General features: G+C 37.9%; 1 protein-coding gene across 4 annotated transcripts in view; it reads left to right on the forward strand.

The window, feature by feature from the left end:
• Positions 1-27,741, forward strand: part of INPP4B (inositol polyphosphate-4-phosphatase type II B) — a 378,253-nt gene that overhangs the window by 202,952 nt on the left and 147,560 nt on the right. For all 4 annotated transcript variants that reach the window (XM_004588140.2, XM_058666822.1, XM_012927832.3 and 1 more), the window contains exon 12: positions 11,119-11,227. In XM_004588140.2, coding sequence (XP_004588197.2) covers positions 11,119-11,227 — 109 coding nt within the window. The remainder of the gene's footprint in view (positions 1-11,118; positions 11,228-27,741) is intronic.

Consider the following 27,741-nt stretch of genomic DNA (forward strand, 5'->3'; position numbering starts at 1 on the left):
AAGAGCAAATCAGCAGATGGTAGGTGTCTCTTTGTCTGACTCTATCATTCAAATCAATACTTTTGTTAGTTTTATAATAAAGCATTTTAAAGAATGTATCTAAATTATTACTAAAAGAAAATTAGGTTTCACTGTTGGATTCTAGCAAATACTATCAATCCCTTTCATTTTTGGAGGTCTCCCTTATGCTGATACCAAATCAGGTACAAATTTTATAAAAAATGAATATTCCTCATGAACACAACAGTTAAAATGATTTTAGCAAAGTAAACTCAGTAATATATAATAATTATTACCACCATCTCAAGATCGCAGGATATGTTTACCATGTAAAATGTTGTGGATTACTACACTGAAACAGTATAGGAGACAATCTGTGGCAGTTTCAAGGAATTTAGAAAAAATTACTTGGTAAAATTTAACCCTGATAATGATATTAAAAAGTCTCAGTAAACTAGAATTAGAAAAGGGAAGGCACCTATTTTTAAAAATATTTATTTGAAAGGCGGGATGACAAAAAAGAGGGCGAAGAAGTGAATTAGAATAGAGAGCTCTTCCATCAGCTGCACACTCCCTGAGGGCTGCCCTAGGTGGATCTCAGGATGAAGACAGGAGCCAAGAATTCCACCCAGATTACGAGTGGCAGGGATCTCAGCATCCAGGCCGTTTCTGCTGAGTGCTCAGGTGTACCAGCAGGAACCTGGATGCAAAGTGACACCGACAGGAATCAGACTAGCGTCTCAGTGTGCAATGCTGACATCATGAACATTAGCCAGCTACATCACAGTGCTGGACCTGGAACCTGTTTCTCTTTCTTTTTTTAGATACAGCTGACATAATTAATGGTGAAAGATTAAATATCCCTGCCCCCCCATGGCAAGATCAAGACTAGGACAATGTTGGCCTCTGTTATATTTAATATTATAATAAAAACTGAAACAAATCAATAAAGGAGAAAATTGGGGAAAAGATAAATTAGAGTAAAAAAAAAAAGTAAAATTTTATTCCCAAATGGCATAGCTATAAATGTTGAAAATTCTGATATTCATAGATAAACAAACAAAAAGAGGGACCATCACCAACACAAAGCCAGTATGCAGCTTAAACTCTGTTTTCATATATAACAACAAAACATTATAAATCCCAGTGTTCTAAAAGTCACTTAAAATAACATGAAAACAGCACACACATACACAAGGTTTATAAATTTAAAAAAAAAAGAAGCAAAGAAAAAGAAAAGCTCCCCTTAGATAGTCCGGGGGTGGGGGGAAATAGTAAAAAATGCCATATTTGTGGATTGGAAGATTCAATTTTTAACATAACAATTTCTAAAAATAAAAATTGATCTTTTTAAAAAAGATGTATTTATTTTTTATTACAAAGTCAGATATACATAGAGGAGAAAAGATAGAGAGGAAGATCTTCCATCTGATGATTCACTCCCCAAGTGACTATAACGACCGGTGCTGCGACAATCTGAAGCCAAGATCCAGGAGCCTCCTCCAGGCCTCCCACGTGGGTGCAGGGTCCCAAGGTTCTGGGCCATCCTGGACTGCTTTCCCAGGCCACAAGCAGGGAGCTGGATGGGAAGTGGAGCTGCCGGGATTAGAACTGGCACCCATATGGGATCCTAGTGCATTCAAAGCAAGGACTTTAGCCACTAGGCTACTGTGCCAGGCCCAAAATTTATATTAAAATTCAGTGCAATCCTAGCAAAAGCCTCATGGATTATTTTCATGGAAATCTTCAAGCAGATTCTTAAATGTATGAAAATGGAAAAAAATAAAAGAAAATGGTCAAAATTATTTTAGAAAAAGGTGAAGCATTGTCTGAACTACATTGTCAATTTACATATTTTGCAGACATATACACTTTTAATGAGATTTTCCACTGTTTTATGAAATAAACCAAAAAAAAAACCCCTTGAATGTTATTTAGGGATCAACATATACCTGGTAAAATTACTTACGAAAAAATGCTTACAGCACAATCAGGGTAATGATTTTCTCCAAGAAAAAAAAAAAGGACAATTATAGATGTTACCTAAAGCACTTATTTATTTACTTTTAGTAATCTTTTTTGTTATGAAAATTTGTTAATAATAAGAAAACAGATTTGTATTTTGTAGGTAAAGTTCCACAAGCACACAAGTCCTCCCATGTCCCTCCCAAATCCCTCTTTTATTCTTTTTTTTTCTCGAAGTTTTACAGCCATGAATTTATTCTTTCAAAGCTTAGTTCAGATGAATTATGTACTTCCTAGTCTGTGTCATGATTAGACTACGGACATTGTACCACTTTATTTTCGCTTTGAGCAAATTAGTTGAGCTAAGTATTCTATTTTTATTTTTTAAATGAAAGAGTTAGTACTTATAAGATATAGTAGTTAACCAAATTTTCCATTTGGCAACCTAACATATTTAGCAGAGTTGGAATTATATGCAAGCTTACTATGATCTGTGTGCATTGATATGAGTGTTTATCTTGGTTACAGAGAACATTTTGCCAGTTAATGAAGCAAGGAGGAGCATCTAGGTCTTGGTTGTTGGATTATTTTGATATCGTATACTTTTTTTTTATTCTTACCAGTTAGAACATTGTGGCCCATCCATATTTGATTAATAAGCCAACTATATTTTTAATGTGTCTTTTACAATAGAAATTTACCAAACGCAAGACTAAATTCTAGCCCTCAAAACAGGGAACTGAGCAGAATGAATGTGATCATGTTTATACTAACAAATGAAAAACTCCTAGTAATGTTCAGTGCCCTATCTATTGTTATTTTATTATCTTTATTCATAATTTTAGTGTAGCTGATAAAACACCATCCAAAATAGAGATTCAGACAGAAGTGAAGGTAGTATAAAATAAAATCCGCAAATAAACAGTAACTCTCCAGGTATATACTTCATTAAAAAAGAGAAAAAAATTCAGTCATTTGAATGTCAGAGTCATAGAGATAGGAGAGAGAGAGAACAAGAGAGAGACAGGGATGGGAAGAGAGTTCTTCCAGTGGCACTTTTTCATCTGTACTGAAGCCAGGATCCAGGAGACGCATCCATGTTCCTTATTTGGATGACAGGGACCCCAAGTACCTGGGCTGTGTTACTCTGTTCCCACAGGCCATTAGTAGGGAGCTAGACCGTTGTCACCAGAGAGGTGGGTAATACAGCCATGATCATAATAAAGGAAGAGACCAAGTGTTTCGTGGCTCTTTAGTTAGGTTTCAGAGCCTGTAGGAAATGCACTTGCTCTTGATTTGTAAGAGTGAAACACATCTGCCCAACATACCCTGGCATATTGGTTCTGTTTTCTTTTTCAGTATTTTCAATACATGTCAGAATTTCTGTGGAAAGGACTTTAATGTTTATTAAAGAAAGCTATTTTATATCAAATACCTACAGCTGGAATCTCATACATATTGGCCAGAATTTAATGTTTTACTATGAGAAGTGATTCACTAAATCTCAAATCTTCATACTGGAGTATGAGCAAATGAAACTATTAGAGAATCTAGATATCTATATGCTAAGAGTTTGAATCATTTCATCAACGTATGATCATTTACTTTAGATATGCTGAATGGTGGTACAAACTTGCTGGGATGTTTTGAGACCGACTTCCTTAAGGAATCCCTCAAATTTTTTTTCTGCCAAAGGCGTTTTCTGTGTATTAGTAGTCAGTGAAGGATTATGCTTAAATTTTTCTTGATATCAGATCAGCATATCTATACTTGTTTTCATTATTAACACTAGCTCAACAGTTGGAAGAATTTTAAAGCTGTATCCTGAAAGAAATAAGTTAAGCAGCCTTGTGATTAAGTTTTGATCAAGCTGATGTCTTCATCTGCATGAACTGCCAGAACTTAGCTCCTGCTTTCCCTAGGGCATTATGTGACGATCCTGCTTCCCTGTGACATCATATGACAATCTTACTGTCCTGTGACATTATATGATGAGCCTACATTTCCTAGGACATTATATGCCATTTCCCGAAAGTCAAAGACGATGCTTGAGGTATCAGAGAACACAAAAAAAGGAATATACACACTTTGTTTTTTGAGAAAGAAAACAGGATATTCAACATCTTTGTTCCAATTTCTTATAGGATAATCCCCCAAAATTGTATAGCCGTTTCCTGTCACCAAACATCTGAAGGCTTTTATTGTATACAGCCAAGGGCTTTATTCCAGTCATGAAAGCACACAATTTAAAGAGCTGATAAAATGAAAACTGGGAACTAACAGCGTCAATCTTTTCAAGTTTTATATTAGGATGTTTTTATTAGAAAGTTAGATATAAAGAGAGGAAGAGAAACAGAGAGGAAGATTTTCCATCCAATGATTCACTCCCCAAGTGGCTGCAACTGCTGGAGCTGTCCCAATCTGGAACCAGGAGCCTGGAGTCTTCCAGGTCTCCCACGTTGGTGCAGGGTCCCAAGGCTCTGGGCCATCCTCGACTGCTTTCCTAGGCCACAAGCAGGGAGCTGGATGGGAAGCGGGGCTGCTGGGATTAGAACCGGCACCCATACGGGATCTTGGCACATGCAAGGTGAGGACTTTAGCCATTAGGCTACCTCATCAGGCCCTGTATTCGACTTTTAATATTGTTTTCCTACATACCTTCTCTTTCAAAATAAAATTATCAGTTTATCCTAAATTCAGTGATTGTGACTATCAAGGTGGTCAGCGATGTGTGTGGGGGGGTGTTAACTGTGGTACTTTAAAGTGTACATAATTTGAAATAAAGAAACCAGCAAATATAGCACAAGAAATGCATAGCTATGTCTATTATTTTTGCTGTGCTTATGAGTAAAATTTGAAGCTTAAGGAACCAAATGAGAGAAGTTTAGCTGCTCCACCATTTATAACTGATAATTATGATAATTGAAAAATATTAAATACCCAAAGACAGTTAATCTGTTATTTCCTTCAAAAGTGTTACTGTTTTGTAACTTTCAGTGGTCAATTTTACATGCTCTATAAACCGTTTTAACTAATGATAATGTCTACAAAACTCCACCTGTGTGTTTCACTTATTTTTTACTGTGTCCCACGGGATTGTATCCATTCACAGCTGAAGAACAAAGTTGTTGCTTTTGGCTTTAGTTCACATCAGTTCTGTGAGTAACATTTAGCAACTACATTGCCACTGTTTACTTCAGTCACTCTGGTTATCAAAGTTGAGTTCAAAACTTCAAAGCAACTTTTTAAGACCTGAGATGTGCAATGCCTATTTAAGCTCAAATTCTTTGATCTACAAAATATGCACATAGCAATCCAAGTTTTCTGAGAAACAGTTCTGAGCAAAATGAGCAGAATCAAAGGCAATACTGAAAACTGAGAGAGGCAAGAGAGGCCTTCATGTCCTTAAATATCTAGATAATGACCTTAAGTATCTCAAGAGAAAAGGCCTCCTGACATTAATGGAAGAGCATGATTGTATTGGCAGGTGAGGAAGTGAGAGAAATATCTTTTTAGAATTTAGAAAAGTTACTGTGTACTTCTATATGTGCTAACTTTGTTATTTGAAATTTATTCTATGATGAGAAAAATAAGTTTGGAGCACTTAATGCCTATTCTTGACCTGAAACCTTTGCCTTTTTAGGCCAAACCATTTTTTTTCCATAAAATGTGAATATGCATTTTATAAACAAATGCATGCTTTTCATAATTATTTTATATAAAAATCAGTTCACATTTATTTTCATATTTCAGTGAAATTTTTGAAATGTCCTTATATAGTTTGTTACGTTTTTTAACCTATAATAATTTATTATTAATATATCACTGCAGTGATGAAGACATCCACCTCATTATCACAGTACCGGTGGTCAGTTCCTGGTGCTGCTCTCAATTCCAACAATGTGATAATACATGTAGGTAGTAGAGGTGATGATATGGCTCAAGTGGGGTGGTGCCTGCTATCCAGATGGTGGGCCTAAACTGAGTTCTAGACTACAGGCTCTGACCTCGTGGGGTCCCAAACATTGTAGTCCTTTAATGAGAGAAGGAGTGTTAATTGTTCACCAATAAGGGATAGAATTTTTTTAAATTATTTATTATTTTTAATTCATTAATTACATTGTATTATGTGACACAGTTACATAGATACTTGGGTTCTCCCCACCCCTCCCCAAACCCTCCCACCATGGTGGATTCCTCCACCTGTTGCATAACCACAGCTCAAGTTCAGTTGAGATTCCCCCATTGCAAGCATATACCAAACATAGAGTCCAGCATCTTATTGTCCAGTCAAGTTCAACGGCTTCTTAGGTATACCCTTTCTGGCCTGAAGACAGAGCCAGCAGAGTATCATCCCAGTCAATTAAAAGCTCCATCATACCATCAGCAAAAATTTACATCATTATGGAATTAATTGACATAGTAATGAGTAACCAATATGCTAAAAATAAATGCGAGTTCCTAGCCACCTTCTGTGACCACCTCATTGACATTTCAACTTTAGTTTATACACAACATATAACATACATAACATCACATGTTATACATAACATCATATCATCTTAAATTAAGGGATAGAATTTGTGCAGCCATTAAGGAAGTGGGAAGGAATGAGAAGTGGGAAAATCAAGCCAGAGAATACAAGGACAAAAATGCAAAAACCTCAAGATGCTTATAATATTCAAGAATTATGAAATCAGTCTTGCCATGAAATATCAGTCAGTTAAAGATGGGTATCTTCTATGTACTAAGCACTAAGGATGCATCCTCAGTACTCATTAGCTTCCACTCTTGGTGTTAGTGGTTATTAAATGCTGGATGATGTGACCTGAGTATTACATTGATGTATCAAGATTTTATATCAACATCTTCAGATTGTGAGAAGAAGCTAAGTGCTCAGACCTATGCTTGACTGGCCATGTGTCTAGAAGTAAGCCACACTATGTGGTGCGGAGAAGCTAGCAATAAAATGACAGGAGTAATCTCACCAACTAGTAAGCAAGGTCAGCAGCAAAGGCTGATAACGGTCAACAGGGATGAGAAAGAACTTTGATTTTGTAGCAAAACTGTTAGCATTTGTGAGAGATAATAATGAAGGAAAGAAAAATGAAAATAATTCCAAAGATTGCACGCCGAGAGGCATGAGAGAATATGTTGTCTGTTTTGGTTACAGAGAGTGGTAGAGGAAGGCAGGTTGGGGTCAAGAGAGTAAGTTTAGCTTCACAGACTGGCTGACACTCAGACATCTCTACGGCAGTTATGAATTAGAATATGTCATTTGGGAGAGGCCAGACCTAGCCAGCAATGCAGATTTCACAGGGCTCACTAAAAAGATATATAAGCCCTTTAAGGGAGACGTTCATAAAGAGAAAATAGAATTAAAACAAGTGAAAGAACAAACAGCACCATTTTTTTCTTAACTTTAAGAGCCACATTGCAGATGGACTCAAATAACTCCAACTTCTCCATTCAGTTTTAAAGATAAGTTATATGCTTTTTAATATGGGGAAAGAATATTATTCCAGCAACTTGCTCCTCTTCCTTTGCTTCTACTTCAAAGTTACTTGGTTCCTTCAATTCCCAGCAGCCACGAAGGAGATGAATAAAGTCTCTGTTCCTAAAAAGTTGCTTTGTAGGCTCCTGAAATTATGGATGAAAAGACAGATTCACTGTGAAACTAAAACAGCTTTGGTTTCAGGGCTCCTCGTTTGCATGGGCCTCTGAGAAGGCGCTACAAGGAGGCTAGCAAAGTTTGTGGTAGAATGTTTTTGTAGATTTGGCAAAGGGAAGTTATTTAAATCTCCACCAATGAAGAGTTCTGTCTTCTGTCCCTCTATAGTCATACTGTCCCTCTCTCAACATATGCTACTTGGTGGGTGGTCCTGGAGAAGCAACAGGCTTTTCTGGATACCATGAAGGATTACAAGAAATTGTAATTTTTTTTGGAAGCTGAAAGAAGAACACATTTCACTTGGGCTTATGGAACATGTATTTTATTTCTATATGTGTATTGCAACATCAACATGCACATATACATGTATATTATATTTTAAAGTGGCTCTTTGAGGTATAACTGCTATGATAATCTGGATATTTAATGTATACAATGTAATGTCGTAGGCATACCTTGTGAAATCTTTTGGACATAGTCATACCTTGTGAAATCTTTACCATAACAAAGGTAAAGGAAATATTCATCAACCCCCAAAATTTCCCGTGCCTCTTCATTTTTTAACTTTACTCTGAAAACAATGAACATCAGATATATCCTCTTGACACAGAGTTCAGTGCACAGTATTATTAATAGAGTATTCATTATAGACGTGTCAAACTAGATCTGTGGAACTCATTCATCTGTAATTGGAACTATATATCTCAGAGCCTATGGAACTGTATAATAAGATAAAATAAACAGAAAATATGATTTGAACAATAAAATTTATTGTGCCACTAGCTTTGAAAACAAAGAACTATGTACCCATTTACTAACAGTGCCTGATTTTCTCTCCCAGTCCATTTTTATATGATTATTTATTAGAAAACTCATAGAGATCATTAGACCTACAAGTAAATATAAGTGAAGTATCTGTCGTTCTGTGAATTATTTTACTTAGCAAAAGGGCTTTCAGATTCATATATTGTCCCAGATGACAGGGATCTTTGCTTCTTTCTCTTTTTTTAAGATTTTAAGATTATTTTTATTGGAACTGTACATTTATATAGAGAAGGAGAGACAGAGACAAAGATCTTCCATATACTGCTTCACTCCCCAAATGGCCACAATGGCCAGATCTGACACCAGGAGCTTCTTCTATATCTTCCGCCCAGGCTCAGGGTCCCAAGGCTTTGGGCCATCCTCTGCAGCTTTCTGAAGCCATAAGCAGAAAGCTAGATGACAAGTGGAGCAGCTGGGACATATACCGACAGCATATAAAACATGCCCTTGCAAGGTGGAGGATTAGCCAACTGAGCCATCACTATGGGCCCAGTACCTTTTGCTTCTTAATGCTGGACAATCATTTCTGTCATTTCTATACCTTATTGGTGTTGCTGGTAACTCATGCTTTGGGATAAACACATCACTATGTTGTGATGAGTTACCTGTTGGCATTTAGAATTAACACAGACTATCATCCCAATAGGAAGACAAAGCCTAAATACCAGTTTCCATTTCAAACTATAGTATTTAGGTTAATGGAGAAATTGGCAAAAATTAAATTATAGCCCACCTTCTCTAGTGTGAAATTGCTTCCTACAGATAGTTCATATTTACTGAATCATTATCATTTTCATTACATTCAGTTCTGTTTTTTTTTTTTAACCTGAGAAAACTGATACTTTTCCTGATGCCAGCTAACTTCCCAGTGGCAGACCTAGAATTCAGTTTCAGGGACTCATTTTCAACCACCAGGGTTAAGTGATGATCTGAAGACTTTGAATACGATATCTGGATTCTTAAAGGAATTGACACTGCAATGTACTTGAAGATGGAGTAGAATTTAAAGTTAATAATTTTAGGGTGAGGTCATGATTCATGAGAAAGTCTCTTTCCTTGAAGTATAGAAGAGATGTGCTTATGCAGTCTACATATTTCCATGAATACAATGAAGCTGTTTTCCTAGTCCTGGGTTACTCTCAGATAGACTAGGAAAAAATTAGGTTTTTATATTATTATATCTTGAAAATAACAAACTTCTCATTTAAAGTGATTTTTAAAAGGTAAGAGCTTATTGCTACTGTGATCTATCTGTTTTTCAGGATTTATTCATTTATTTATTTTTGAAAGACAGGATTACTGAGTGGGAGGGGAGACAGACACACACACAAAAGAAAGATCTAATTGATTCTAAATGGCCACAATACTAACATTGAGCCAGGCCAAACCCAAGAGACTAGTACTCCATCCAGATATTCCACATGAGTGACAGGGGTTCAATTACCTGGTTGCCCTCTGCTGTTTCTCCAAGTGCATTAGTGGGAATCTGGAGCAGAAGCAGAGCAGCCAGGGTTCAAATCAGTGACCATATGGGCTGTCAGTTTTCCAGGTGACAGCTTAGCCCTTGGAGCCACAAAGTCAGCTCTGTGGTGATATTTCAAACTGTTCTTTATACATGTGTTTGATTGGGTTGCATTTTGTTCCTTGTGACCTTGTATTTTCTGAATGCTGTTGAAATTTTTCATTTTATAGAAAAAAACAATAACCCAGGTTCATTTGGGTTGAACTACTTTGGAGATGTTATGGTGTTTACCTAAGGCAAATAAGATAATTTATGTGTTCACAGTAAATGAGATCTGAAAAACTATTGTCAATATTCAAATCAATCTGAAAAGAATCTACTGTGAAATTAGATTTCTCAGACAAGATAGTCTAACAAGAAGGCATTTACTCTGTCTTCATTTTTATAGGGATAGTTTTCATTTGAATGTAAAAAACTGATGGCATGTGTTGGAAGGCATAAACTTAATATGTATCAAACCTGATGGTTTTAGAGATCAAAGGATTGAGTTTCAATTTAAATGTATGGATTGTTATTACAAAAGCAAAATATTTCCTGGGAAATGGATCAACTTAATTTGTACATTCTTTCCATGCCCACTAAAGAAACTGCAAAAGTATGCATTCAAAACTGTGCAAGATTTAGTATGTATAAGCAGGATACTACTCTATATAGAATTTTTAAAAAGTGTGATAGTACTGTTCTGCCCTTGAATCAAAATGTGTTAATATTTTGATTCCTTTCTGTATAAAATTTGTCTGAACAGTTCTTCATTAAAGTTGCATTTCAATGATTGCAAATTAAATGATGCAAAACCAATAAAGGAAAATACAAAAAGACCAATTAGCATGTTATCTCAGTAAGTATATGGGAGAATGAAAGAACATACTGTTCTATGCTGTAGCATATAATTAAGATGCAGTCATAAATCAGGGAAATATTATAACTTGTTTAGGTGCACAGGTGGCTTTTAGAAAGATTCATTAGTTCCTCATTAGTTTCTCTGGCCCCCTTGAGATGTGAGTACATAGTAATTTTTACGATATTAAACAGATTTTTTTTTCAAACTCCCCACAGTATCTATGTGTCAATGAAACCAACATGCTACAGATAAATGCTTGCAAAATGTTCATCTCCTGGTTCATCTCTGTTCCAGATGCTCTCTATGATGTCATCACTGTGGGAGCCCCAGCAGCCCATTTTCAGGGGTTTAAGAACGGTGGTCTTCGGAAGTTACTCCATAGATTTGAAACAGAGAGAAGAAAGTAAGTAAAGACAGGAGGAACACATGCATTCCACTAATGATAATGTCTTCTCTTTGCAGAAGTCTGTACATAAGTTAAAGATAAAAATCTGGGTCTGTTGGATGAATAGTTTCTGTCATTTCCAGTTCACTCTGTAGCTTAAACATGCCTGCATATATTGCTTATTGAAGAGCACTGTCCTGACAGAATGTTTTTTGAAAGCTATGCTACTGAGAAAGCAATGGCATTTCAATATCAATCTCTGCTTGTACAATGGAAATGTGTGCAGATAGATTTACCTGGAAATGGTCTAATTTAGTTGTAGAGTCGACGATTTTGAGAAATCTAGGTCATAATTTATGGCTTTGATCTGCTTTGCCGGAGGCAAGGCTCATAGCTGCCTCATCATTTAGTTGTACCAATCGAAAAAGAGATATCAATACAGAACTTTAACACCTAAATGAAGGAGTTTAATGAGAAAACTTTCCATTCCTTAAGCAAAAGGCATGATGCAAAAACACAGTGTAATCATCAATATTTATAATGCTCATGTACCTTTCTCCAACTTTTTTAGTTGTTTTTAAATGCTGTTATAGAAGGTATTGGCCTCAATCATTTGTCTACATTCCCATGCCCCATCCAGTTAAGCTTATCTAATATCCTCTGGCTGTGACTATATTCATGAGCATCACAAAAAGCATTACTCGGGTTTGAAAAATTATTTTCCTTCTCATGTAGATACTCAGCTTTAACTAAAAACCCAAATCTTGCAAGTTATGGAAAAATTGTCATTCATTAGTCATAGGGGGTTTAGTAATATATTGGAAAATAGTTTTGATTGGTAAAACAAGGGCTTTTCAAATCACGTGTAGGATCTGGTTTTCAATGTCCAGGTTTTCAGAAAAAGAGAACTGAAGTAAAGTAGAATTGAATAACAGACAGCTCACTAAGCATTACCTGTCAGTTCGTTCTTTCTTTTATTCTTTCTTTTTTCTCTTCCTTTCTTTCTTTCTTTCTTTCTTTCTTTCTTTCTTTCTTTCTTTCTTTCTTTCTTTCTTTCTTTCTTTCCTTCCTTCCTTCCTTCCTTCCTTCCTTCCTTCCTTCCTTCCTTTTTCAAAACTGATTTTGATTAATTCTGTTAACTCAGTTGTAGTGCTTATTCAAGTTCTCAAGATTTTCTACTGTCATTTTTTTCACAGACACAGGATTTACAGTTTCATAAAACTGTGACCATTACCATAACCTTTACTGTAAAACTACTCAATTGCCATAAGAATTTTTTGTCCACAAGTTACTCTGAATATCCATGCCCTTCCTCCAGACCTTCCTGTTGCCACATACTTCTGTTGTTTTGTTACCACCATAGAGAGAGGAAGTTCTACCTTCAGGCTCTGCTGGAGAGAGGATTATTCTTTTTATTTCATGCAAGATTGTTCAAATCACAGACTCCCTGGGCAAAGAAGACCATCTCTTTATTGAACTAGGGGTGGGGATTCAAGACAGTTTTTGCCTGTGGTCTATACTAAAGAGATATGTTTCCCTTCCTCACCTTGCTGTAATATCGTATATGCAACTTTATTGATTTGTTTGTTCATTACTTTTATATATTTGTAGCCAGGGTCCTGGAAGTCAGTGCAGGTGTCTCCACGTGTGGCTGGGATCTAAGTTCTCAAGTGTTGCCTGCCGACTGCCATTGTGCACAGTATCAGTAAGCTAGGATCAGAGGTGGAGTCAGGCCTTGAACTCATATAATCTGATGGTGGATGCAGGCATTCACAAGGGTGAACCTCTGAGCAGATCACCCCTTCCTTCCCCATTGCTTCAACCTGTTCCCTGCGCCGTCCTTGGATGCAGACAGAATGCCAGTTTTTGTAGTCCCCGCTCCAGGACAGTCAAGGGTGATTAAAAACTGCATGTTCTCTTAGGCCGCTGTTCGCCGCCGCCCCCACCCCCCGGTTTGACTTTCTCTGGGTGTTATTTGTAATGTAATCTTGTTTTGGGGGGGGTTCTCTGCTATCCAATTTGAGATAGAGTCAAGGAAAAGAAATTAACGTGCTATCATGTCATTTCTCAAGACCTCAGATCCCTATCCAATTTCCCTTAACTTCTCCATCACTTGGAACCTTCTCATTTATGGCATATATTTATCTACACTGTTTCATTTTGATTAGGATAATGATAGATTGTGTTTAGTCTATTTTGTCTGGAACCAGAAGCCTTTACCTTAAGGACTGAGTTAATCATGTGTTTTAATCAGTTTTTAAACTGTGATACAATTAGGAGACACAGAACTATCTTCACAGCATTAGCATCTGGTGCAGCATATAAAGAATCTTTGTGAAATTTGCAAATTATGTTTATAAATTATGAAGTTTCACTCTGTTACTGCCAAGGACAAATATTGCATTTGTGTTAGACCCTGAGAAATACCTTTTTGATTTTTGAAATGTGCATGAATAATGGATTCTTCATCATTTTTCTGGCCTTGCCGGGCTGTTACATAAAAAACATACATACATAGAAAAATATGCCATTATCAAGTCTATGAAAAATGGGAAAATGTGTTCAATAATTATAAACACTGATTAACCTTATTTTTCATATATTGCATAAGCTCTCTGGTTTTATGGATACCTGTAATGATAAAAGACAATATTTTTAAAAATACATTAGTGTGGATCTTGAAAGAACACTTGATAGGGTAATCATGTAGGACAAATGCCACTTGTTAATGAAATACAAAGGAGAACTTGGTAATAGCCTGTTTACAATGTTGAAAACAGAGCTGGTGCCTGAAGTGATATTCTGTCACAGAAATACCTTACTACAGCCTCTTTCAATAGCAAATATTGCATTTGTCAGTAAAAATAAGGGAAAGAAGCAAATATGAACATTTAATGTGAGTAACATGGACATGAAGTATACGGGCACATTTTGTAAGGCAGAAAATTACCTGAAGTTAAGGAATTTTTCTTGGATTCATTGTTCGAGTACCTACCAAAATAAACACCCAAGTGTTTAGATCAGTTAAACAAATATATTTTTTGTCATCATTTACTTCTCAACTAAACCGTCTAGGACTAGATGTCATTTGCATTCCTATTCCCTAGTGATCTTCTCTTTAAATATATACATATACATATGTACATGTGTACATATATATGTATCACACACATATTTGTGTGTATGTATGTATGTATAGATTTTAAGACAGAATCACAGACAAGGAGAAAGGCAGAGAGAGAGAAAAAATATTGTCACGTACCTTCAAATGAAGCCGGAGCAGTAGCTTTCTTTAGCTGTCTCATGTGGATGGGGGGTCAAGGGGTCCAAGCACTTTTTCCTTCTTCCACTGTTTTAAGGGGGCATATGCAGGGAGCTAGGCCATAAGTAGCATAGCCAGAACTCTGACTGGCACTGTAATATAGGATGCTGTCATGACAGGTGGCAGTATTACATTGGATTTAATGATCAATTTTTGATGAAGATATTGATCATATAATGACAGTTTAAGAAACCTTTGCTAATCATATCCATACCATGCAATTCAGATCATGCAGAAACATATTTAAGTTACACAATAATTGGGAGATTTATAGTTTTAAAACCCAAATGCATGAGTGCATTTTGAACTGTGTATAGCAATTTCAGTAGAATCCTTCCTGAACCACAGAATATTGTACACCTCCATGATTCCCTCCCTGACTCCAGGCCAATTTTCTACTTGTATCACCAACTTGCACAGTTGTTTCTCAAATGTTATATAAAATATTTACTGAATGGATGTCATTCAAATCCACCTCTTTCTCTCTCCATTATCATGTTCTCTTTCATATACAGCAGGTTCTCTTATTCTCATTTTTTGTTCAATTTTCCATTTCCTTCTGTTTAAAACATCTGCATAAATGTATTTGGAATTCTATCTGTGATTGCTCCCAAGTTTTCACTCTTTGTTAGCCCTTACTAATTTCTCAAGTGGATGTGTTTTTCTCTCCTAGTGTTTTATATGTACCTGTCTCGTGGCTCTGCTAAATCATATCAGTGTTGTATTCAGTTTGCTTGTTGTCTTGCATTTCCATTCAGTTCATGCTCTTCCTAATAAAATATTGTGGTCTTGATTTTGGGGATTTTCTGGAGTGGCGTACAGAGGACTGTTTGTAAGTTTTCTGGAAATCAGGCCAACAATATCAAAATAAATATATAAATTAGGTATAATCTCTCACTTAAACATATTGAAGACTCCAACAGAGAAGATTTTCCACGCTTTCACAGTGTACTAGATAAATACTAAGGGGAGTAGAAATTCATTCCATGGCTGCTCATTTAGAATCATTCTTAGAGCTTCTAAAAATATTTTGAACAGTGATAGACTATCACCCCAGACAAATTAAGTCCACCTTTTTGTGGATCAACTTCAGACATGGGTGTGCCTTTCAAGGTTCCCAGGTGAGTTGAATGTGTAAGCTGGAGCTGAACATCACTGATATAGCTGTATGTGTATAGTGATGTTAGAAGACTTGAGAATTTGATGAAGAAATAGAGTAACTACACAATTGACTTGCACTTACCAATTATGGAAACCCTCAGTTGCTATGTACACTGGGAGGACTAAAAGCTATGTGATTATTGTTAAAGGAAAGGATCACAACTCCCTTTTCTGTGTAGACTCTAAAGCTCATTAGCAAGTTGTGAAATGGAAGCAAAAGTGAGAGTAAAGTCTAACAGTGTTGCCCTGGAATAATTTGGGACTGAGAAACATACAAAAATGAGCATGAACTAAATATTTTGCAGGACAGAAAATGGAATGTATTATGAAGATATTGAGTTGCAAACCTAGAGCTTGTCTGGAAGAACCAAAACACTAATTGTACTTGTGTTTGCTAAAGAGACCAAAATTAAGATACCTCAACAATTTATTCACTTTGGCATGTGTCATTTACTTAGTGTTTATATGGAAAAGTATGGATTTCGCTTCCAAAGTATAAATAAATACTCTGCTGTCTTAAAACAGATTTTCAGTACAACATATTTTTTTCTCTACTTCAACATTTCTGATTTTATTAGAAAATCAGATTCTAAAAGAATGTTTACTAAGTAGCATTATGACCTTGAAGCAAAAGAAAAAAATGTATAAAAATCATTAGATTGCAAGAGCATCTCAAGAAAGCCAAAAATCTTTGCAAAGGCAAAAAAAAAAAAAAAAGGTAGCGAATGATGCGTTAGCTCCATCTTGGGCATTCTGACTCATTAAATTCCAACTACTCTTCTGGAACACACTCGGAAACCTTCTTCAAATGACCCTAATGCCGGATTCCTGGTTTGCCACGTAACTACACCCTAATGTGCTCTGGATACCCATATTCAAAATTCCTGCCCTGGGCTTTTAAATCTGAAGTTTAAACAATTAGGAACAATTTTAAAGGAAAAGAGAGCTTAAATTTTCTCATAAATAATGGTATAGGTTGTGTCTGAACTACAACTATTGAATTTTCAGAGTAATAACAATGCCTTAGTCCTTATTGCTTCTGTGACAAAATATCTGACTGTGGATAATCTGTAAACCAGAAGAATGCATTGCTGCAGTGCCTGAGGCTGAGAACTCTACAAGCAAGCCACCAGCCGACTCAGTGTCTCAAGAAGGATGCATTGCTTCCAGAGTGGCTTCTGGCTGTGTCCTCATATATGGGATGGGCAGGGCAGTTCTCACAAAGGTTCCATTTTCTAATGTCAGTGAGAACCTTTTGATTAGTTTTATTGTTTAAATGTTTTTTTAAAAAATGAGATTTGAGAGGGACACAACAGTCAAATCCTAGCAAGCACAAAGTTTTACTACATCTGTATGTTCTGAGTTCAGCGATTACAGGGTCACAAGAAGAAAACTGGGGCTGGGGATGTTTTTCTTACTATTATCAAGTAGAAATGCAAGTAGATCATCTCTTATTGTCTGTTATAAATGTGTTCCTATTCATGTATTTGAGAGGCAGAATGAGAGAGAATGTTCCCTTTGTTTTTATTTATTTTATTTTTATTAATTACATTGTATTATGTGACACAGTTTCATAGGCTCTGGGATTCCCCCAACCCCTCCCGCTACCCTCCCCCCATGGTAGATTCCTCCACCTTGTTGCAGTATTACAGATCAAATTCAGTTGAGATTCTTTCATTGCAAGCATATACCAAGCAAAGATTCCAGCATCTAATTGTCCAGATACATTCAACGGTTTTTTGGGGAGATCATCTCTGGTCTGAAGGTAGAGCTGGCAGAATATCATCCTGATCAATTAAAAGCCCCAATATAACATCAACAACAATTTACACCATTATGGAATTAATTGTCATGGTATTGTTTGTTTGTTTGTTTTGCTTTTTTTTTTCAGATATGCACATCAGCCCTGTTTGAGCCAGGCTAAAGTCAAAAGCTTTATCTGGGTGTTCCATCTGGGTAGTAGAAACTTAGGCAATCAAACTATCACATGCTTCCACCTCCCAGGCACAATAATGGAGACAGTATCCAAGGCAGAATACTAAACCTGGGCATCCAAGTTGCTGATAACCACTACATCACAGTGCCTACCCGTGAAATGTATTTTTATATAATCTAATCAATACTAATACTGGAAAAAGACATGCACGTGTCTTTTAGCTGCTGATGTGAAGCTGGGGTTTCTCTGTCTTCTTTAGCAGTGAACAAGTGGACACTAGTTACCAAAGATGTGTGAAAGCATTATATTATCATGCTTACAAATAATGATTTTTAAAAAATTTTTGTAAATTAGAAAAACTCAAATACATGTATTTAAAGAATTGAGATTGCATCCATGATTTGGTGGGGGGAGGGAATTTGAACACTTATTGCTTTTACCTTACTCGGAAATTTTTTTTTTATATTTCTCTATAGTTTGATTTCTGTATTTCTCATAAAAGAAGCAATTTACAATCTTAAATTCAGACTCTGTTTATATCTTATATGAAGCAACAGATTATGTCATATGTAGCCAAATTAGAAAAATTGTCAATTTTTAGTTTTTTTAGAAAAAAATTGATACATATTATTATGCAATCATAATAGTAATTAATCATGAATATGGAGAACAGAAGGGCATTTCAATACGTGTTTTCAATGTTTGCCAATCAAAACAAGGTAATCGATATTTCCTCCTCTGACAGTACTTTGGAATGTTAGAGCTTCTATGCCTTTATATAGATAGATGGGAGATAAATGATAGATACAGAGTTAGAAATATGTATTCCAGTTTATTTGAAAGCACGGAGATATATAGAGATAGAGAAAGATGTTTTATCAACTGGTTCTTTCTTCAGATGCCTGCAGTCGACAGGGCAGGCCAGGCTGAGGTAGGATTCCTGAACCTCAATGTGGCTTTTTACATGTGTGGCAAAGACTGGGGTACTGGAGTTGCCTTGCAAATTAGGAGAAATCTGAAATGAACAACTGGGCCAGAACTTGAACCCAGGGGCTCTAGTATGGGAAGCAGTCATCCTACACTGTTTCATAACTACTGCACCAAAAACTGATCTTAGTTATATGTTTTTAATAGATCACTTTATTGATACTTTTCCAATTTTTTAAATTACATTTTCTGACAGAGTTTCATAGGCTTTGGGATTCCCCCAACCCCTCCCCATACCCTCCTCCCATGGTGGATTCCTCCACCTTGTTGCAGTATTACAGCTCAAATCCAGTCATGATTCTCTTTCATTGCATGCATGTACCATGCATAGAGTCCAACGTCTAATTTTCCAGATCAATTCAACAGTTTCTTGGGGAGACCAACTCTGGTCTGAAAGCAGAGCTGGCAGAATATCATCCTGTCCAATGAAAAGCCACAACATAACATCAACAACAATTTACAACATTATGGAGTTAATTGACATGGTATTGAGTGACCAATATGATAGAAAATGCAAGTTCTTAACCACATCCTGTGACAACTTCATTGACATTTCAATTTCAGTTTATACACAACTGGCTGCTATACACCTTAAAATGGCTATAGGGTACTATTCAGCTATCTCATGTCTATTTTCATTTTTGTATTTAGCAGTTTATAGTGTTGAAGCATAATTTTTACTGAACTTGGTGGATTTTAGGATAGTCTGAACTGGCTTTTAACTCTAACAAGGCATATGTCAACAGTTGAGGCACAGAACAGTTTTAGGAGGGGTGTGCAGAGAAATTTTCAATACCTTAGTGAGGAGTAACTAATCTTTGTGTCCTACCTAGTAAGGTATATGTGAGTCCAAGCTGACCATTTCCTGTCTGGTTCTAAGCTTTCCTTGTTGTTCTCTGTCTGTTTAATCTATTTTTTGGGGGGTGGGGCTCCAGAGCAACCCTGATGGTCATTGCAAGAGAGGGTGGGGATCCAAAGTTGGAACTAAGTAAGAACCAGAGAAAGCTCCCCTTTCGATTCCTAAAGGAAGTGTACTGTTCTTCTGTTTCTGAAGTCCACTCAGGGCTCCCGGCTATTGTTCCGATGTCATTGGATCCTGTGAGAAAGGATCTGGGCATCTTCCATCCCATGTGGGAGATCCAAGTGGGAGTGGATGACCTCAGAGTTCTTGGTCTCCGAAGGCACTCCAATTCCCTTTGGCAGTTGGGATGTATTCCTTGGTGCCCATACTATCAAGTCCTTGGTGAGGATCCGGGAGTCTCCAGGGTTGGGATAAAGCCTCCTCCTGTCCTCCTGCTCCACTCTGGGGTTCCCCCTCTGCTCTGTGCATATGACCTCCTGTTAAGAGCTTGTCAGGATCACTCTTGATTTCCCCTGCATGTCTTTATAGTTTTGCTAATGTCTAATGCTAATTTGAGTCTGTTATCTGAAAGTTACCTGTTATATTCTTGATAGGTTATAATTAACGAGTTCCTCACACATTCTAAAGAGGTGGAAGATTTCTGTGATGCTTTTCCAATTTTGCAAAGAAAGAGTTGGAAAATATTAAAAACAAAAGAAAAAATGAGCATGCCCCTTAAAATCCCTCCTCAATGTATACCTGCCTTTCTAGTAAAAATAAATAAAACTTAAAAAAAGAATCCATCCTCAAAAAGGCAGTTACTGGTAGCATACGGGGACAGGATCTTCTAGTCTTGTTTCTCCTGTAAAGTCTGCATCTGTCTATTTTATCACATATTCAATGTTAGAAAATTGCCTAAAATTACTAATGCTTGAAATTATTACCTATATATTCAGGTTTATATATAGTATATATACATATCTTCATTTTTAAAAACAAGTCATACGTTTGTGATTCTCTTGAAACTTGTTTACACCAAAGACGATATATTTATAATATCTGTCTCAAGGCATATAGGTAAATTTATGCTCCTTTCACTTTGAAAGGCATCTTTAAGTACTTTCTGTCAAAAACTTTCTCTTGAAAAATATGATGAAATCACATAGATACTGCCCTGTCAGTTCCTTTTGTGTGTGTGTGTTGTATCTATTAACGGATGGTATGTCATCTTGAAAGAAATATTTAACTTGGGGAGATTGATTGTAAATTATTTCCATGGAGGTGCATTCCTTTTCCCTGACTCACTGTGAATTAGATACTCATTGTCTATTTCTTAACTCTTGGCTCACTGTGTATTTTACCAAATGAAAAGCAGGATCTGCCAAAACTTCTCCAAGGATCTGCCAGGATCTGTCTGGCTTCTTCAAGTGCAATTTCATATAACCAGCATCTTGTACACAACATCAGCTATTTAAGAAATGAGGTCTAACTCATGTGTTCATAATTCTGCATGGAGAAAAAATTAATTGCTTTTAGTAAAATGGTAACATTGAGGTTTGGGCATACTTTGCAAAGTAATTGATGAGGTTTACACAGCACTGAACTGAATGTGGCACAAGTGAATGGATGGTATTTAAAGTGTATATGCTCCTAAATGAACTTGTAGTATAGTTTTTACTTTTTTTTTTTACCCTATTTTCCTTTCAGCTACATCTGAAAAATAAAAAAAATTTTGTAGCACATAAAGTCCAGTAATAAAGGTAGATCTACAATTAAATACCTAAGGTCCATACTTTCCCTCAGGATAATGCAATCTAAGTTCAGTATTTTATGCTAACAGCTTCTTCCAGGTGTGTCAACAACTTTTAAAGGTTATTATCAGCTATCATTCACAAATTCAAAACCTAGGAATATAATGCTCATGTCTTCTCAGTAATTCTCTTTAGTGTTTCTGGGTCAAATTAAGGGACCGCAGAAGTGTTGATTTCATCAATGAATTAGATTTGACTGCATTAATTGCTTGTTGAGTTTCTGACTTCCTGGCTTTGTGATATTAGTCAAATTATCTCCCTTTTCTCTACTTTGGTTTTTCCACTTATGAAGTCAAAGTAATGCTCTCACCACTAGAGTTGTTCTGATGATTTGATGAGTTAATATTTACCAAGCATTTGTTAACTGTACCTGATATATGATGAGAAGTTAACTGATATTAATTAATATTTAAGTTCAATAATAATGGGTTCCTGGAAATGGAATTAAAATATATTTTAATTTTGATCCAGTTTTTGAAATCTCTAAATACATCATAGAATATTATGAAAAAGTTAGGCAAGAGACTCGCAAGATGGCCGACATAGGAGGAAGACTGTGAGGGAGCTCACAGACAGAGAGGGCTAGAACGCGACAAAAGCGTAAGTGGAGCAGCATAGAACTACAGGGAGAAGAACGTGAAGTTCTCTATACAGTGTGGAGCCAAAAAAATCCACACAACTTGGAAGAGCAACCAGGGAAAAACAAAACAAAGGGCAGGGAAGACGACTTTCCGCTCCTGACCTGCTGAGTCATCTTTGAGTGCAGACGCTGAAAGCTGCAGTCAACCCGCAGACCTCGGGACCCGCTGGCACCTGCTCACCCTGGTCGCCAGGACCCACCAGTACCTGCGCCCACTGCGGACATCAGGACCTGGAGTCATCGGAACCTGCTGGCATCTGCCCACCCTGGTCGCCAAGCCCCGCTGGGACCTGCGCCAGCTGCAGCTTCCAGGTTCCATCGGGACTCGCAAGGACCTACACCAGACGCAGTAGCCGGGAGACGCACCTGTGGCGAGGGTTCCCACCAGAGGAAGAGGCAGACTGCAAGAACCTGAGGTTTGAGTGAGTTGGGTAGGGACAGTGGTGGGTTGGAGGCTCCGGGAGTTGGCCCCCCAGGGGCATGCACAGAGCCTGAACACAATTGGTGCTCATCTCCCCGCCCCTCCCCCCCCCGAGACTCCAGCGTCTAGGGACACAGGGCGAGTGCCTTGAAACTGCCAAAACTGTGTCTGGGAGGTGACGCACAGCACAGCGGTCCTGTGCACTGAGGAGAAAGGCAAAAGGCACACTGAATACTCCCCCGTGCCTTTGTGGTCTGGCACTCAGCTGGACGGTGCTATCCCACAGGAACCCAAGCACGCCTCTGGGCTGGACAGACCCGTGCTAGCTCTGGGGCGGCCGGTCCCCTGCAAGCGCTGGGGTGGGCAGGCCTGCGCAGGAGGTGCTTCCAGAGAGCACCTGGAACACCCCACGCCCTATAGTCCCGTGCTTGGGAGACGCACCAGGAGAGCACTGCGGACCCGCGTGCAGGAGGCGTTCCCAGAGAGCACCTGGAACCTCCACGCCCTGCAGTCCCTGGCACTGGGGACACACCGAGAAAGCACCTAGAATCCTCCAAGCCCTGTGATCCCGCGCACAGGGGGCGCGCATAGAGAGTGCCTTCACTCCCCCACGCCCTGTGGTAGCATACCTGTAGGGGACGAGCTGAGAGTGCGCTTTGAATCCGCTGGGCCCTAGAAGTGGCGCCCTGAGGCCCAGTGTTCTGGAGACGCACCAAAAGTGCCTTGAAAATTCCCACACCCTGCTACTCCACGCCTGCAGACTCCGATCTCTACAGGATAATGCTTGGAGACCCCTCAGCACACTGGTGCCTAGGTCTCTCAAAAGAGATGCACTAACACAATGGGAAGAAATACCAGAAAAGGTAATGATCCAGATGAGAGAGCCAACACCCTACCAATAAAGGATCAAAAGCCAATGTCTATTTCGGAGATGCGAGATGAAGACATAGAAGATCTACCAGACAAGGAATTCAAAAAAATAATGTTAAAATATGTCAGAGACAATGAGAAGAATTGGGAGGACTTCAAGGAATTCAAGAACCACATAGCCTCAGAAATACAACAAATGAAAAGTAAAATCCTTGACTTAGAGCACAAAATTGAGAGCCTAACCAACAGAACAAATACAGCAGAAGAGAGGATCTCTGAAACGGAAGACACACAAAACAAACATACCCAGTTCATGAAACAGCTGGAGACAAGTCTGAACAAAGCCAATAAGACCATACAAGAAATGAAAGACAACCTCAGAAAATCGAATATTAGGATTATTGGCCTTCCTGAAGGAGCGGAAAAAGAGTCAGGAATGCAAATGGTGCTCAACGAAATTATACAGGAAAACTTTCAAAACACTTGGAACATGAACCCAGCCCAAATCCAGGACGGTCAGAGGACTCCCAGCAGATATGACCCAAAGCGATCTTCACCCAGACATATGGTGCTCAAGTTCCACTCCAACGAAGACAAAGAAAGAATCCTAAGACAAGTACGAAGCAGAGAAAAGATCACATACTGAGGAAAACCAATCAGAATCACTGCTGACTTCTCTGAAGAGACTTTACAAGCAAGAAGAGAATGGACAAAGATCTTCCAAATCCTGAATCAGACCAACTGTCAACCAAGATTAATGTACCCAGCAAAGATCTCATTCGTATTTGAGAACGAAATCAAATACTTCCACAGCAAAGAGAAATTAGAAGAATATGCCAGCACAAAACCAGCTCTACAAAATCTCCTTAGAAATGCACTAAATCCAGAGAAAAGGAGGTGAATCATAAGCAAAGATGGCAAACAGGAAGGTCTCCCCACTAACGTCCACACAAGGAAGGGCAATCACACAGATATCAACACCCACAAAAACAAGTATGGCAGGGCAAAATCACAACCTCTCAATTTTAACTCTTAACACAAATGGCCTGAACTCACCAATCAAAAGGCATAGATTAACAGAATGGATTATCAAACAGCACCCAACTATCTGTTGCCTACAAGAGACACATCTAACCAGAAGAGATTCTAAGAAGCTGAAAGTGAAAGGTTGGAAACAGATATTTCATGCCAATGGACAAGAAAAAAAGGCTGGGGTAGCTGTCTTAATTTCAGATGATGTGGACTTCAATCTGACACACATCAAAAAGGACAGGGAAGGACATTATATATTGGTGAAGGGACTGATCCATCAGGAAGTAATTACCATTGTGAACATATATGCACCAAATTCAAACGCACCTAGCTACGTGAAGCAATTACTCACGGACTTAAGGGGAGACATAGATATGCACACAATAATAGTGGGTGATCTTAACACCCCACTAACAACAGTAGACAGATCAACAAAACAAAAACTCAACAAAGAAACAACAGAGCTCATACAAACAATAGAACAACTGGACTTGGTTGACATTTATAGAATTTTTTACCCTAAGGCCACAGATTATACATTTTTTTCAGCAGTGCATGGCACCTTCTCCAGGATCGACCACATGATAGGACACAAAGCAAACCTAAATAACTTCAAAAAGATAGGAATCATACCATGTACCCTCTCAGACCACCACGGAATGAAACTGGAAATCAGCAATTCAAAATGCCCCAGGAAATACAGACACTCTTGGAGGCTGAACAATATGCTATTAAACGAACAATGGATCAGAGAAGAAATTAAAGATGAGATCAAAAAATTTATGGAAACCAATGAAAACTCTGACACAACATTTCAAAACTTGTGGGACACTTCCAAAGCAGTGCTACGGGGTAAACTCATCGCAATTGGAGCTCATGTCAAGGCCCAAGAGAGGCACCAAATACAGGAACTAAACACACACCTCCAGGAATTGGAAAAACAACAGCAGAAGAGCCCCCCACACACAACAGGAAACAAGAAATCATCAAAACAAGGGAGGAAATTAATCAGATAGAAATAAAAAAAACGATACACAAAATCAATGAATCAAAAAGCTGGTTTTTTGAGAAGATAAACAAGATAGACACCCCACTGGCCCGACTGACGAAGAAAAAACAAGAGAAGGCAAGAATTAATAGCATCAAAGATGAAAAAGGCAACATAACAACAGACACCGCATCCATTAAGGACATAATTAGAAATTACTACAAAGCACTGTACTCCAACAAATCAGAAGACCACCAAGAAATGAAAAAGTTCTTAGACTCACACAACCTGCCAAAACTTAGCCCAGAGGCAACAAACGACCTGAACAAACCCATAACTGAAGCACAGATTGAATCAGTGATTAAAGACCTCCCAACAAAGAAAAGCCCAGGCCCAGATGGCTTCACTACAGAATTCTACAAAACATTCCGAACAGAACTGACCCCAATCCTCTACAAACTCTTCAAAACAATAGAAAAAGAGGCAACCCTTCCAAACTCATTCTATGAAGCCAACATTACCTTAATCCCAAAACCGGACAGAGAACTAACAGAGAAGGAAAACTACAGACCTATCTCTTTGATGAACATTGATGCTAAGATTCTCAACAGAATCCTAGCCAACAGAATTCAAAAACACATCAGACAGATCATTCATCCAGATCAAGTAGGATTCATCCCTGGAATGCAGGGATGGTTCAACATTCGGAAATCCATCAATGTGATACACCACATCCAAAAACTGAAAAACAAGAATCACATGATAGTATCAATAGATGCAGAAAAAGCTTTCGACAAAATCCAACACCACTTCCTACTAAAAACCCTAACCAAGGTAGGCATAGATGGAAAAATCCACAACATGATTAAAGCCATATATGAAAAACCCAACGCCAGCATCATACTGAATGGAGAAAAACTGGAACCCTTCCCACTGAGATCTGGAACAAGACAGGGATGTCCACTTTCTCCACTACTATTCAACATAGTCCTAGAGGTACTCGCTGAGGCCATAAGACAAGAAAAAGAAATCAGAGGAATCCAAATGGGAAACGAAGAAGTCAAGCTCTCAGTATATGCAGATGATATGATTCTTTATGTAGAAGAGCCAAGAGACTCAATACAGAGACTGCTAGAACTTGTACGAGAGTTTGGTAGAGTGGCAGGGTACAAAATTAATGAACAAAAATCAACAGCCATAGTGTATGCAAACAACCCCAAGATGGAAAAAGACTTAACCAGCAAGATACCATTCAAAATAACAGAGAAAAGTATGAAATATCTGGGAATAAATCTAACCAAAAATGTAGGAGACCTATTTGAAGAAAACTACAAACCTCTTAAAAAAGAAATTGAACAAGACCTCAAAAGATGGAGTAACATCCCATGCTCCTGGATAGGTAAAATCAATATCATTAAAATGTCTATACTGCCAAAAGCAATATATACATTCAATGCAATCCCAATCAAATTGCCCAAAACATTCTTCATGGAACTGGAAACAATGATCCAAAGGTTCATCTGGAAGCACAAAAAACCACGGATAGCTAGAACCATCCTGAAGAACAGGAAGTTAGCAGGGGGGTTTTCACTTTTTAAAATTTGTTTGACTTATTAACTACTTTTTTTCCAAGAATTGTTTGGTATTTTTTCTCAACATCACTCTGCAGAATTACTCATATGCATAATGTGCTGTTTTAATTTCATCTGTTTTGTTTCGTAGCCTTACAGTCATTTCTGCAGAAGTATTTCCCTTGCATTTAATCAGTCTCCTGTTGTATAAGTTACAATATTTATATATACTGTGTTTCCTTTGGGTAATCACAGCAATTCCCTCCCTTGTTCATATTTCTCTGGTTTCTATGTTTATTGCTTGTGTATTTCGTGAATTCTTTTGCCTCTTCTTAGATATTGGACTGTGAAGTTTTGTATAGTGACAAAGTTTACACTTGATTTCCAACTGTGTATGTGAATGACTGGGTATCTCTGGCCATAAATGTGATTAGAAAAATCTCCAGCATGACATCCAAGCTGGGGGTAGCACTGCATGGCTGGCTATTTTGGAGTGGGGGATTTTAGAGCTGTCAAGTGTATCCAACATCCCAACCCTTCTCTATAATATAACCTAGAGTAAGTTCACAATACCACTGCACATCATCCACTTTATCATGGGCATTCTGTAATGTGCTAACGCATCCCACATTGTGTCTACTGCCTCCTCCACTAGGTCTATCGCCAACATACAGGGTTCTCTGAGTCTTCACAGTCAGAGGAAGTGAGTGAATGGCAAACCAGCTGTTACATGGGATACTTTCGCCTCTATGGCCTATATGCAGAAATCCAACAATCACAAGATTAAGGTGATCTCCTGTCCATTTTGCTAGCCACTCTGTCTATAAGCCCAGCATCCTCTAACAGTGGCATGACTGTTAGCTGTTTCTCCATTAGGAGAGAGTTCTAGAGTTTGGTGATTTATGTGACTAGACTAGGAGCACTGTGTAACCTCCATTCATGACTACAGTAT

Source organism: Ochotona princeps, chromosome 7 (assembly GCF_030435755.1).
Source record: "Ochotona princeps isolate mOchPri1 chromosome 7, mOchPri1.hap1, whole genome shotgun sequence".
Lineage (NCBI taxonomy): Eukaryota > Metazoa > Chordata > Mammalia > Lagomorpha > Ochotonidae > Ochotona > Ochotona princeps.